The sequence below is a fragment of the Anguilla anguilla genome, chromosome 17, assembly GCF_013347855.1.
Source record: "Anguilla anguilla isolate fAngAng1 chromosome 17, fAngAng1.pri, whole genome shotgun sequence".
In the NCBI taxonomy this organism is placed as follows: domain Eukaryota; kingdom Metazoa; phylum Chordata; class Actinopteri; order Anguilliformes; family Anguillidae; genus Anguilla; species Anguilla anguilla.
This window is the reverse complement of record NC_049217.1, coordinates 218,258-232,654: the sequence shown is the minus strand read 5'-3', so window position 1 is coordinate 232,654 and position 14,397 is coordinate 218,258. Positions and strand designations below refer to the sequence as shown.

The 14,397-nt window shown below is 41.2% G+C and overlaps 1 protein-coding gene across 4 annotated transcripts in view; it reads left to right on the top strand.

The window, feature by feature from the left end:
- The window catches only part of LOC118216247 (putative oxidoreductase GLYR1), a 31,362-nt gene extending 22,697 nt beyond the window's left edge, over positions 1 to 8,665 (top strand). For 3 of the 4 annotated variants that reach the window (XM_035397323.1, XM_035397322.1, XM_035397321.1), the window contains 4 exons: positions 2,307 to 2,469; positions 4,594 to 4,773; positions 4,951 to 5,075; positions 6,695 to 8,665. In XM_035397323.1, coding sequence (XP_035253214.1) covers positions 2,307 to 2,469; positions 4,594 to 4,773; positions 4,951 to 5,075; positions 6,695 to 6,769 — 543 coding nt within the window. In that variant the 3' untranslated portion in view covers positions 6,770 to 8,665. The remainder of the gene's footprint in view (positions 1 to 2,306; positions 2,470 to 4,593; positions 4,774 to 4,950; positions 5,076 to 6,694) is intronic. The other variant, XR_004762989.1, reaches the window with a different exon arrangement.
- The last annotated feature ends 5,732 nt before the right edge of the window (positions 8,666 to 14,397 follow it).

Genomic DNA, 14,397 nt, shown 5'->3' with positions numbered 1-14,397 from the left:
CACTCAATCGGTAATGCGGGAGACACATTTCCCTGGCTTTGACATTTGACGCAAAACTACCGAACGTCGGAAAATTCTAATAGCGAACCGTTTCTTTTTTCTTTCTTTTTTTTAGTACCGAAAAAGTGCTGAAGTTTCGGTATAACGTGCAACAGTACGTCAGACACATATTCCAATCCATTGCTCAGCTTAGCAGAGAATGCACATTTCAGAGCGCCTCAGAGACAGATAGAATAATAACACATAAATACACATTTCAAATATTAAGTACGACATTGAGAAAAAACGAAACAAAAGGCGAAATATCAACTCGCGACCTGCATGCTGCGCGCAGAGCAGCCTACCATTTTATTTATTTAGACATTGGCAGATGAGAAAATTTTCGGTTACGCTGACCTATAAAACGCGATTCCAAAAGCAAAATCAGACATGTTATACATCGTTAGAAAGCTTATACTCTCACCTACTGAATAAATGAATTGTCAATCAAGCCAAATTGCACTAAAAAGGGCGATAACACCGTAAGCAACAGGTGTGGTATTACGCACAGCTATTTTTGAAGAGAGCTGACCCAAGCATCACAAATGCGCGTATATTTCACAAACGAATTGTCCAAGACAATATATGACCACTCATTCGCAAAAGGGACATCTTTACGCGTAAAACCAATTGTAAGATTGTATATTTATTCAATGTTTAGTCCCATATATTGATTGTAGAATGACATGGTATAATTTAAAAAAATATTTGTCTCGTTTATTTTGTTATTCAGTGAGCAGCGTTTTCACTGCTGTATTGGCATATTTTAGGGCTAATGTCGGGTTTATCTTGTTGCTACGGAATATTACATTACATTACAGGCATTTGGCAGACACTCTTATCCAGAGCGATGTGCACCAAAGTGTATAAACATAATCAAGAACAAATGTGTCGAAAACCCTAGAGAGAAGTACCGTTCTAAGTGCAGGGAACAACCGCATAGTTCAACTTGGACCCTGTAGGTTAAACTGATTAACACTAACACAAACAAGAACAACAACAACAATGCAGTCTATGCAAAAATACAAGCAATAGTTAAGACGAGTGCATTAACTAAGTCACCTATGAAACAGCTAACTAGTTACAACCCTAAGCTTACAAACAATTTAGAGATTAAATAGAGAATACGATTTATCTCAGCATAATGACGGATTTAAAGACTAAACGAACTCACTCGATATTGTCTTCAAATGGATCCATGCCAAAGAAAAGTGATTCATCCTCTCAAAGCTTTTACTAACAAACTTTTAGTAGCAAAAGATATCAACTCGCCAACCATGCTACCTGCTTCCTACGCTCAGAGTACCGTATTATTTATTTAGACATTGGCAGAGTACAGCATAAATTGCGTCTTTTGTTTATTTAGTGTTTGTTTAGTGTAAATGGCGGGCAAACAATATGGCGGACATAGGTGCTCCCAAAAGCAAAGTTGTAGAGCACATTCAGATGCATCGGCCGATGAAGTTTTGTGTTGATCTGACTTACGGTGTGGGAGTTATGACCTTTTAAACATGACCCTTTGTTATAGCGCCACCATCTGGTCGACATAGGTGATTTTTCGTGCCTGAGTAGTGGGGGGCCATAGGAACCCACCTACCAAATGTGGTTGGTCTACAACTTATGGTTGCTGAGCCTCAGACATTTTAGCGGAGAAAACTTCCACGCCCCAACTAAAAAGTGTAAATGGCGGGTAAACAATATGGCGGACATAGGTGGAGCCAATGGCAAAGTTGTAGAGCACGTTCAGATGCATAGGTCGATGAAGTTTTGTGTTGATCTAACTTATGGTGTGGGAGTTATGGCCTTTTACGCATTACCCTTTGTTATAGCGCCACCATCTGGCCGACATACGTGATTTTTAGTGCCTGAGTAGTGGGGGGCCATAGGAACCCACCTGCCAAATTTGGTTGCTCCAAGACTTATGGTTGCTGACCCTCAGACACTTTTACCGGAGAAAAATAATAATAAGAATAATAATAATCCTAACAAAAACAATAGGGTTCCACCAGCTTCGCTGCTTGGACCCCTAATAATAATAATAATAATCCTAACAGATACAATAGGGTTCCACCAGCTTCGCTGCTTGGACCCCTAATTAAATGAATAAATATGCAAAGTACCCCATGCACTCCTGGACTGTATGGAAGAGGTTTGTGTTTGTGGTTAGGCACTCGCCGAGCTGGTTTCCTTGTCTTTATGAGTGTGACGTTTGTGGTCTTTATGAATGTGACGTTTGTGGTCTTTATGAATGTGACGTTTGTGGTCAGGTCATCACATCCCGAGGAGGGCGCTTCCTGGAGGCCCCAGTGTCCGGCAGCCAACAGCTCTCTAACGACGGGATGCTGGTTATTTTAGCCGCTGGAGACCGGAGCGTATATGAAGACTGCAGCAGCTGCTTCCAAGCAATGGGAAAGACCTCTTTCTTCCTCGGTCAGTTGAATGAGCAGCGCATCAAACACAGTGTACACGCTTCAGTTCCTGGTGTTAGCATACAAACACTGTACACGCTTCAGTTCCTGGTGTTGGCATACAAACACTGTACACGCTTCAGTTCCTGGTGTTAGCATACAAACACAGTGTACATGCTTCAGTTCCTTGTGTTGACATTTAAACATATAGAGCATATAGCAAATAAATTGTAAATGAACTGTTAGTATACATTTGTAAAAATACACTTTGCAGCAGGTAACCTGCAAGGGGAAAGCACCTTAAAATAGAATATAAATATTATAAAATAGTGTATGTACATCGGTGCCGGATTTTTGGACTGAAATCATAGGTCTGGGCTTCTGTTCCTTCTTTGAACACACAAAAGTTTTCATCTCCTTTTTTGCAAATCATTAACATAGTTGGGAACCAATTGAGAATGCCTTCTGTTCAGCCTTTTCAGTTCGAGCCAGAGCGGGACACTACTCAGCAGGACAGCCCTCGTCAAATATTCAAAACGTTGAAGGTTGGGGGCCAGAGGAGACGAGAGTAGGGTATAAGAGATGGTGTCTGTGCAGAGGAGACGAGAGTAGGGCACAAGAGATGGTGTCTGTGCAGAGGAGAGGAGAGTAGGGCATAAGAGATGGTGTCTGTGCAGAGGAGAGGAGAGTAGGGCATAAGAGACGGTGTCTGTGCAGAGGAGAGGAGAGTAGGGTATAAGAGATGGTGTCTGTGCAGAGGAGAGGAGAGTAGGGCATAAGAGACGGTGTCTGTGCAGAGGAGAGGAGAGTAGGGCATAAGAGATGGTGTCTGTGCAGAGGAGAGGAGAGTAGGGCATAAGAGACGGTGTCTGTGCAGAGGAGACGAGAGGAGAGTAGGGCATAAGAGATGTTGTCTGTACAGAGGAGACAAGAGTAGGATATAAGAGATGGTGTCTGTACAGAGGAGACGAGAGTAGGGTATAAGAGATGGTGTCTGTGCAGAGGAGAAGAGAGTAGGGTATAAGAGATGGTGTCTGTGCAGAGGATAGGATCGTAGGGTATAAGAGATGGTGTCTGTGCAGAGGAGAGGAGAGGAGAGTAGGGCATAAGAGATGTTGTCTGTGCAGAGGAGACGAGAATAGGGTATAAGAGAGGTTGTGCAGAGGAGAGGAGAGTAGGGCATAAGAGATGGTGTCTGCAGAGGAGATGAGAGTAGGGCATAAGAGATGGTGTCTGTGCAGAGGATAGGATCGTAGGGTATAAGAGATGGTGTCTGTGCAGAGGAGAGGAGAGGAGAGTAGGGTATAAGAGATGGTGTCTGTGCAGAGGAGAGGAGAGGAGAGTAGGGTATAAGAGATGGTGTCTGTGCAGAGGAGAGGAGAGTAGGGTATAAGAGATGGTGTCTGTGGAGCAACTGCTCACTTCTGCCAACAGAGTTGCCTTTTAAAGAGCTTCACTTTCTAGCAGCAGCCGTTCAGTCACTCGACCATACAGATCAATCTATCATTTTTGGTGAAACTGAGACGTGTACGTTACAGCCATTAATTTAAATGACGTAACAGTATTATTTGTGTCATATGAGCTTAAACCAATGATAATACCTCTTTAAATGCATAATCCCTAATGATAATACGTGCTGATACACTAACATGTTTTGCTGTTGAATCATCCTCTTTACAGAAAAGTTGTGTATCACACCACACACAAATTCTGTGGCATTGTATCGATATTTTTCACTATTAATAACCGCAACTGCTGGACAAAACAACTGAGTTAACTTCCAGTGCAACCATTGTACGTCATCTACCCAAAGTGTATTGTACGTCAAAATAATGGCAATCTCCATTGGTCAAAATTTCTATTAAAAGCTTCGGTTTTTAAAATCTTTTGTGTGGGCTTTACAATATATTTCCATAGTTTAGGGCATTTGCAACATATTACGCTCTGCAAGTCTTAATAGGCGGGGTTTCCTTTAAGAACATAGTTATTAGTTGTAATTGTAATTTTTTTTTATTCTTTGAATATATTTATATCCTTGTGTGAATACCCACAATGCATTTCTAATCAGCATTGTACGAATGTGAATGCCATTGTAATGAGAGGTGTAATGCAAACGGCTCTGACGGATTTCGTGGTCTCTCACCAGGTGAAGCGGGTAATGCTGCGAAGATGATGCTCATCCTAAACATGGTGCAGGGCAGCTTCATGGCCACCATCGCTGAAGGGCTGACACTGGCACAGGCCACCGGCCAATCGCAACAGACCTTCTTGGACATTCTCTGTCAAGGGCAAATGGCAAGCATTTTCCTGGATCAGAAATGCCAAAGTATGCATTTTACCAGTGTCTTTGCAAGAAAAAAAATTCACTCATTTCTACATTAAAATGATTTTTTTTCTAATGTAAGGCAATTAATCCAGTGCATTTTGTTCATTATTATTTGGCATAGTTGAAGCATGAAACTGTAGAAGTATAAGCTAATTAATACAATCCTTTTTTTCTCAGATATCTTGCAGGGGAACTTCAAACCAGATTACTATTTAAAACACATTCAGAAAGATCTTAGGTTAGCCATTTCAATGGGCGATTCCGTCAATCATCCAACTCCAATGGCAGCTGCAGCCAACGAGGTAATATTCAATCTTAATGAATTTACCCTGAATACCAAATACCTTCGTACTATGACTGGATCAGGATTTTTCATATCTTTACACACATAGTAGGTGTACTTTAGTATGGATATGTATGGATATGTACTGAAATAACATGTTCATTATTTATGCAGCATGCCATGTACAATAGTTTTTATGCTTTAGAAATTAGTTACACAATTATAGAAACAATGCCTTCAGAAATTTTTCACCTCCACTGATTATTTCTTAAGTCAAATTAAAAAGTATTTACATGGGATTTTTTTTCTACCTCCCATAAAGTAACTCTACCCTGGCAAAAATAATTTTGTCTTCAGAATTATGTATAAAACAAAAACATGAAAAAGGGGGTATACTAACAGCCAGGTGTATTCCATTTTCATGAGAGTGCACACTAGATATGTTAACCAGGTCTGTCTATGTTCAACTACATAGTTGCAGAATTAATATTACTGACTTAGTCGTTGAAATCTGTATGTTGTCACAAAGGTCAGGGAACTGCCCATGGCACTTTGATATAAAGTTGTCAGGAAGGAAAAAGCTGTAGGTGGTTATTAAAAGAACTTCGTAGGCCCATTGTAACAAAACGGGAAAAAATTTGGCACATCTTGGACACTACCTACTAAGATCAGTCGTCCTACCAAACTGAAGAACTGGCGAAGAAGTGAGCAAAGAGGCCTGCTACCACATTGAGCCTTGCATAGCTCATTGGCTGAACTGGGAGAAACTGGCAAGAGATCCACAATCTCTTGAGGACTTCACATATTTAGCCCTTTTGGGAGAATGACTGGATGGAAACCACTTGCGAGAAAAGCTAACATGACACCTTCTGGAAAAAGATTTTGTGGTCTTGCAACTAAAGTTTAAGCTCTTAGGTCTGAAAGCAAAACACCAAACAAATTGCATTCCCAGGTGGCACCGTCCCTATCCACAAGCATGGGGGCAGCAGCTGCATGCTATAAGGTTGCTTTTCAGCAGAAATTGTTGCCATCAAAGGCAAGATGGATAGAGCCAAATACAAGCAAATCTTGAGAAGATCCTGTTCCCAAAACATTTGTATTTATGGTGAAGATATCAGTTCAAATGGAACAATGACCCCAAGCATATGGCAAAACAGAGGAATGGTTTAAAAACAGGATCATCAGTATTCTGAAATTCTCCAGTCAAAGCCCAGTCTTGAATCCAAAATCTGTGGTCTGACCTGAAAATTCTGTCTGTCATTTCTAACTGTGCATTTTGAGTAAATTTTCATGGAGGAATGGGGAAAAAATTGTTATTTACCAACATTTAAATGTTCAAATCTCATTCAGACAGCGACAGAGCTATAATTGCTTCCAAATGCCTATTTACAAAGTATTAACTCTACTAGGGTGAATACTTCTGTAAATCTGAAATTTCGTAGTAAAAAACAACTTGAATAAAAACAAAAATTGTATCGTGCTGAGTTCATTAAATGTGAAAAATATTTTTATGCTTTAAAATGTTTGTGTAACATGAAAAAATATGAAAAAGGAGAGTGAATACTTTCGGAAGGTACTCTGTGTCTCCTTTACTGATTTGAAGGGAAGATGTAAAATGTTTTATGTAATGTCTCCTAGGTCTACAAGAGGGCAAAAGCATTGGACCAGTCCGACAATGACATGTCTGCAGTCTACAGAGCCTATATCCACTGAGCCGATAGACTCACTTCAAACTGGACCGCGTTCCCAACCTCCCTCCCCCATATTTTGTTTATCAATATGATCAGATATCTGCCTGCCTGGAAAGCAGCTGTATTATTTCCCACAGGTAATGGGAACTTCCAACAGCCAAATGTGAGCATTGCACTGACTTTATAAAAGAGCTAAATATGTGCTCTAATTGGAGGTTTTCAACTTTAATAAATGTGCAAGTTTAAAAAGTATAAATATACACTTTGCTAGTGAGTCAGTTTGGTAGGTGAAATTAATGCTGTGTGTTCTGTATAATTTTGAATTTACCCACTGCAGATAGTCAAGTAGTCTTATCTGATGTGTTTTGGTTAAGGATTGTTTGTGCTCATCTGCACACTGAGTTTATTTTGTTTATATAATTTGCTTTGAATATCCAATATTCCTTAAATTGGGAAACTCATAATACAAACACCTTAGGAAAGCACCATGACAATGCCATTTCTATGCCTTAATGTTGTAACCCATGACTAATAGTGTATTTATTTCTTTTCTTTAGCTATCATTATTCTGCAGTCAGTACTTTTTGGCTGTACATTTATTGACCATACTGAAAATGGGGATAAATTTGTAATGTCTTACAAATTTAGAATATTCCAATGCCTTAAAATACAGTATGTATTTTTGTTTACTGTAAAAAAGAAAATGCAGAGGTTAGTCTGAACTGTGAAACTTCAATGTCATTGAATTATGTCAATGAGTCATTGTACCAGTCACCTGCCCTATTTTAAGAGGCATGTTCAGTGTTTCTAGAATCGCAAACTGTAAATTGTTACTTGTGAATTTATTTGCAGTTTGTCTACCTGTGGTTCATTCCATGGCAAAATGCTATACAGTAACTACAAATTGTTTCACTGTAGTCATACAGCTAGTGTGATTAGAATTTTTGGTGGTGGGGGCCTATAATTGTTTTATAATGCAAAGTGTGAAGAGCAGCGAAACTGTGAGAATAATCATTTGTGAAGGAGGCTTTTTATTAGCCCACCCCCACCCCCCGTGCTGCCTTTATGGATTTAAACCCAGTTTTGCATGTTCACACTTTATTTTAGCTTTAACATTTCTTCATTGAGAGTAGGGAATACTGCCACAGGTTGAGTGTTTAAGGAAGCACAGGCAGTGGGTAAATTTAGCCATGGTCAAGGTAACAAAGTGAATTACTTTTTTATGAAAGAAATGGCATTCATATGAATTCATATTTTATGGAAGTTTAATTTGCTAGAAGAAGAAATTATAAGCTAATTTTGTAATGTTTTTATCCCTTTTTATTTGAGTAAATATTGTTTATGACAATGTAATTTGAGAAAGTTTGATAAGGTTTATAAAGTGTTTTAAATCATGTGCAGCCCGTGGCATTCTGCAGAAATCCCACTTAGTTTCTTATGGAAAATTAGTTTGCATGTGCAAAACTGGTCAAAATCATCCCACTTCTGTTTGATTTATAAGCGTTTTCTTCTACCAAATACAGATGTGAATTGGCTGTTACACAGAGCTGTGTATAAAAACCTTTTATTAATTTAAATATGATGTAAATAGCCCAGTCAGTCACAAGGCGGTGATATGCTTTTGATTGGACTGAATTTATTCATCATTTAGTGTCTTATTACTGTAGATTGTTCTGTTAAGTGTTTGCTTCTGGGTTTTGTTCCTGTTTTGTTCCTTTTATTGTGAATTGATTACTGACCTATAGGACACATGCATTCACTGATCAAGTTAAAAGGCATGGAGAAGTTGACTAATTAGTCACATACGGTGTTGCAATTTTGTCTGGGGAATATTTATAATTTGGTATACTGTTGGAAATGTCCAGGCATTTTGTGTAGTTAAATGAAGCCTTTGCTGATTAAAGAAGCAAAATACTCAGTGTGTCTACTTCATTATCACACATGCAAAAAACACATAGATGTTTAAGGGTGACGCAAACCGGAAGTTGTACTCAAAGGAGGAGCAAGCTTTGAGTATATGATATGGAGAGACAGCGACGCCCATAGAAACCTATGGAGAGCACTGTTGCTGCCCGATCTGTACCTGCTGCCCGATTTGTACCATGTATGCACATGGTTTGTACCTAAATACGTAAATAATGTATTTCACAACAAGATGTCTTCGTCTGAGGCAGAGATTGCTACCTACCTGAGAAAGATGGAGATCGCATGCTTGCTAGCCAGTGACAGAGAGAAAGATTGCTACCTAGTTCGGTAGTGAGAGAGAGACATATTTCACTAGCTAGATGGCAACAAATAATTATCAGTGTCATGACATAAATATAGAAATTTAAGGCTATATGCCAAAACTATGTATTTGCTGCATTGTGTAATGCTATTTCTTTCGAATGATTAACGAAGTCGACAACACAAACAACTTCACACGTCCACAAAACAAAGCCCTAAACGTTTTGTTTTTTCCTCCTCCTGCTGCTTTTTCCTGCTGATTACATCACAAATGCCCAGGCCCACAAAGAATGAGTCTCCCAGTTGGACATTTAGCTACATCAGCCAATAAAAACATCAGATACACATGCAGAATGGACATAGGATACAGAAGTGCATACATCTTTAAAAAATGTAAAATTGCTGCCCCGTGGCTAGTTCTCTTGTATCTCACAAACAGCGCGAGATCTTCGGATGAGTGAGAGGCTAGGGTTTAAATCCCCCCTCAGGCTAATCTCTAACTCGTGACACTAGCTTGGTTGCTGACTAATAATTGCCTTAAAAAAAGTAAACTTGCTTTTGCAACTGTATATTTGCAGAAACTCTTATTTTCAAAAGTCCATCCTCTCGCTTCACTCCCACATACCCCACAATATCATTTATTGACTAGGCAAGACATCCCGGGCAAGATGTATTAATGAATGCATGTTATAGCCCACAAATTCAGGGCCATAAATCAAACTTCAGCATAGTTGCAATATTCTATACATATCTCATGGCTAAGTAAAATTCTTATTGAAACAGAAAGAAGGATAAAGTTTCTATACATTCTATGTGGTATATTATTCATTAAGACAACAGGCCCAGTATACAGCAAAAACTGTCTTAATTCAGTTGCCTTCCACATACTAATTTCCAATAGAGATCTGGGTTTCCTTGCAAACTTTTTGGGCAAATCTTGCCTAATGGAGACCATAAACTCATAAATTACTGAGAGAATACCAATGGATTGTCTGCATTTTAGAGGTCCCTTCAGCCAAAGATAAATTAGCTTGCGCATAGCCCCTAAGCACACGAGGTGCATATAATCAAGCATAAAAGTTGACACTAAACCCACACCTAACTCTTTTAGGAGTGAAACTCCTACTTGGTGCTCTTCATAAACTCCATCAAATCTAGGATCAGTCCTTTGCTCTGCATTAATTTCGGGAAAAGTCATTCTTCCATTTGTATACACACCTTTGTGTGTGCAACGTTCACAAGCGTAATTACCAGTGTGACCTTTCACACATTTTTGAAAAGCTTGCGCCGGAGCATCGCAAATGAAGGCATCAGGGGGAGCAGCTCTGAACTGTTCACCATTAAAGTGCAATCCCTCTTGAACAACAGTGTTTAGATCAAGTGGCCAAAAACAGACTTCGTTTTTGAAGCTCATTTCCTGGTCTTGTTGTTCCTGGTTGCTCACTAGCGCCACTGCGGTTGGCTCCAGTATAGGTGTTTTCATATCCGGTTTCCATGTAAGTCTACAGTACAAATGCGGTCAAAATACAAAGTCAATAATTTTTTCTCACAAGAACAAATAATCACAATGGCCCTCTGTGGTGTGGGGATGGCTGGTTTAAGCAGCCACACCTGCCCTGGGTCAAGCTAATTAGACCTGGCCAGTTGGATAATTGGTTATTAATTAGATAATTGGCCAGGCTAATTGGACCTGGGAGCAGGAGTGGCTGCACTTGTGCGTAGTGAGGTAATCGGTGCGCACAGGTTAAATCTGCCATCCCCACTCACACGGGAGAGCTTCTCTGTCATGACAGTGTTGGAACATCATCTCCCTGTGTCTCTGTGCTGGAGGGCCCCTAGGAAAGCCACTTCGGTGGCCTGTGGCAGGCTTGTTTGTCACAGTGGCGCCCAACGTGGGGCTGCTCCGGCACAGGAAAGAGGCACAGGAGGGCCAGCCAGGAAGCACACTGGAGGAGGGGCAGCTGAGGTGTTCCCGACAGGGCTTCGGACAGATCCTCCAGGCCAAAGACAGAGACACAGGGAGAAGATGTTCAAATAGTCCACATTTATTTACAAGGGTTTGGCAAGATGTTACCATCAAGGAGCAGATGTAAAACACTGTCATGACAGAGAAGCTCTCCCATGTGAGTGGGGATGGCAGATTTAACCTGTGCGCACCGATTACCTCACTACGCACAGGTGCAGCCACTCCTGCTCCCGGGTCCAATTAGCCTGGCCAATTATCTAATTCTTAACCAATTATCCAACTGGCCAGGTCTAATTAGCTTGACCCAGGGCAGGTGTGGCTGCTTAAACCAGCCATCCCCACACCGCACCCTCATTTACGAAACGAACGTACAACAGAAAACTGGGCGTACGGTCATTTCCACGCAAAGCTCGGCATTTATCAATTTGGACGTGAGCGGAGGCTACGATCAAATCTCAGGTCAAGTCTCAACTCGTGTACGCAAGTTTTCATGTCAGCGTGGACTTGCGGTGCAGCATAGTAAATCTGGCTGAGTCGGAGAATTGTTATTAGACTATATTCTGACTGGCATCTAAGCATATGCAGCCGCATATTCATCACTTAGAATATTTTGCCATAGGCTACATATTTTTATTTTGTAAAGGCCTACATCGACTGTGTCATATCCCTAACATAAATAGTTATTTTCAAATTGTTTGCAATTAACGGGGTTAACAGTTTTTTGGTGTAGGCTATGAGATTTATTTCTCTTTCATTTTGAGATAGCCTACTTGTTAGGCTACGCTACTGGTGACATAATTACAAGCTATTAGGTTAGATGCTTATTCAGTCACCTATTTAAATGAGCTTTGACAGTCATCAAACCTCAGCAATAGCAGATCTGGATCTGTTAGAAGACCTCTACGCGCCCGTAAGATGAAAATGAAACGAAAGCATGTTTATAACATCATTAAAATATCATTAAAATGAAGAAATGAAATAACCCTTCAACCGTGAACCAATTATAATTATTTAAAAACTAGTAGCCTAGGCTATTAAATTTTTATCATTATCCGGCTCGGACACAGGTGTCTCCTCCGCCACCTGTTATGCCCAAAATGGAAGCAGACCCGATAAGCCCGGACACTCGCTTCTCAGTCTGCGCCACTGCAAGGCTGGAATCCAGCTGGCCTCCTCCAGTCAGCTGGGTGCTGTGCCTACGGGCTGCAACACGCTTTTTGGTGGCAAGTTCGAGTTTGAGGTCTGACCATTTTTTTTCACCTAAATGTAAAGAATTACAATATAAGCTAATTACTATTATACATATATATATATGCTATACATATCACGGATGTATAAATTAAATATTCCAACCTCAGCTGGAGTTCGATTGTCTACGGCAATGCTGTTGACCGCAGCAGTGATTTCCTTCCACACTGCATTTTTCTGAATTCCTTCTATGCCACTTTTCAGGCTGCCAAATAGAACTAATTGGTTCAGATTCCATTTCTAGGTCGGAGAAATTTCTCTTCTTGGCCGTATTACGCTTCTCCATGTCGTAAACTCTAGGGGCGAAGCCTCTAAACCAAGAATATATAGGGGCGTGATATTTAAATGACGATTGTTTTAAGCCGCCACATTTATCAACGCCCGATCATTCTTACGCTGTGATTGGCGAGATACAAACATTTCATGAATCACATGTGAACCCTGTCGTAAGATGATTTCTGTGCTTGGATCTGCACTGGTTTCTACGTTAGATTGATAAATGAGGGCCAATATGTGTATTTTATTTGTCTTATGACTGTCCATGGGTCGATTTCATGATTTATTGTGTCATTTGGGCACTGTTATAATATATGTTGTGGACCAATGAGGTACAGTTTGCGTCACTTCCTGATTACTGCGGAGGACTAAGCTATAGCAGGAGCAACAGTCTATGGTCACTGGGGTGGAAGGTGGTGCCTCTTGGCCTTGACATTGCGGCTCCGACTCATCGTCCACGGTCCACCTGTGCGGTCAGAAAATGCAGGCATCCCATTTCGTAGTGATGTCATTATGGCGTGTGCTATTTATAGCTGCACTAGACAACCATAAAATAATCCTCCTCTGAAGTTTTTTCGGTAGCCAAGTCATTTTTATTATTTCCTTTAGCCTACTTAACCGAATAATTCGTTGGCAGAAAGCGTAATCAGCTAACACTTATTTGCTATATTTGGTAGTCCAGTAGCCTATGATAAAACAGTTCGCAACTTCGGCTACCAAGCCATTTGACTAGCTAGCTAACCCTAACCAGCAAATATTCAATCTGTCAAACGTGTTTGACGGCTTGTCAGTCGTCATCCCGCAGCTGGCTGAGAAAGACAAGCCTCTGCGAGACCTCATGTCAAAGAAGAACTTCTGGCTGTGGGGCGTCGAGCAAGCCAGAGCTTTTCAAGATCTGAAAGATGCGCTGTCGTCCCCACCGGTGTTAGCCATGTATGATCCAAACAGGGAATGCAAAGTCTCAGCAGACGCGTCTTACGGCTTAGAAAGTGTGCTTCTCCAAAAATGGGATGAGGAGTGGAGACCGGTAGCCTACGTGTCGCAGTTTCTCACACAGACGGAGCAGAGATACGCACAAGTGGAAAAGGAGGCCTTAGACGTGATCTGGGCTTGTGAGAGGTTCCACAACTTTCTCATCGGCAAACACTTCCAGCTGTAGACAGATCACAAGCCTCTCCTGAGTCTCCTGGGGTCTCAGGCATTGGATGCTCTTCCTCCATGGATTCAGCGTTTTCAGATGCGCCTGATGCCCTATTCCTACTCCATTGCTCCTGTGCCAGGAAAGTGCCTGTGGACAGCCGATAAGCTGTCACATGCTCCTGTGAAGAAGGGAGAAACACCAGACGAAAAGGAGTTGAGAACACAAACATCTATGTGGACATGATAATGGAGAACCTGCCGGTGAGCACTACCTACCTGGATGAGCTGAGAGAGCAGCTGAAGAGGGACAGTGTGTGCGCACGAGTGATGTAGCTCTGTGAAGAATGATGGCCAGCACACAGCAACAGTGAACCGGCACTCAAGCTATACTAGGCGGAACAGGCGTTCCTCACAGTAAAAGATGGACTCTTGCTGAAGGGAAACAGACTCATCATCCCTTCAACCCATGAGAAATGACATGCTCGCCAGAAAACATGAAGGTCACCAGGGCGTGGTGAAGTGCAGGGAGTGCACGCGACAGTTAGCATGGTGGCCCGGGGTTCATATAGGACTCAAGTTAAAAGTTATTTGATTTGCTCAGGTTCAGATAGGAACAGACCTTCCAGCTATAGAGGCAGAATAATCCACTAAGGTTTAGTGAATCAATGGCAGTCTACCCATTGATTCTAGGAAGGGGAGATTTGGTGTTATTGTTACTGTTATGTGGAGCGATACTACAAAAGACTACAGGCGACTTAGTGTGACGTCATACAGGGGCCACGGGGGGTAGTAGC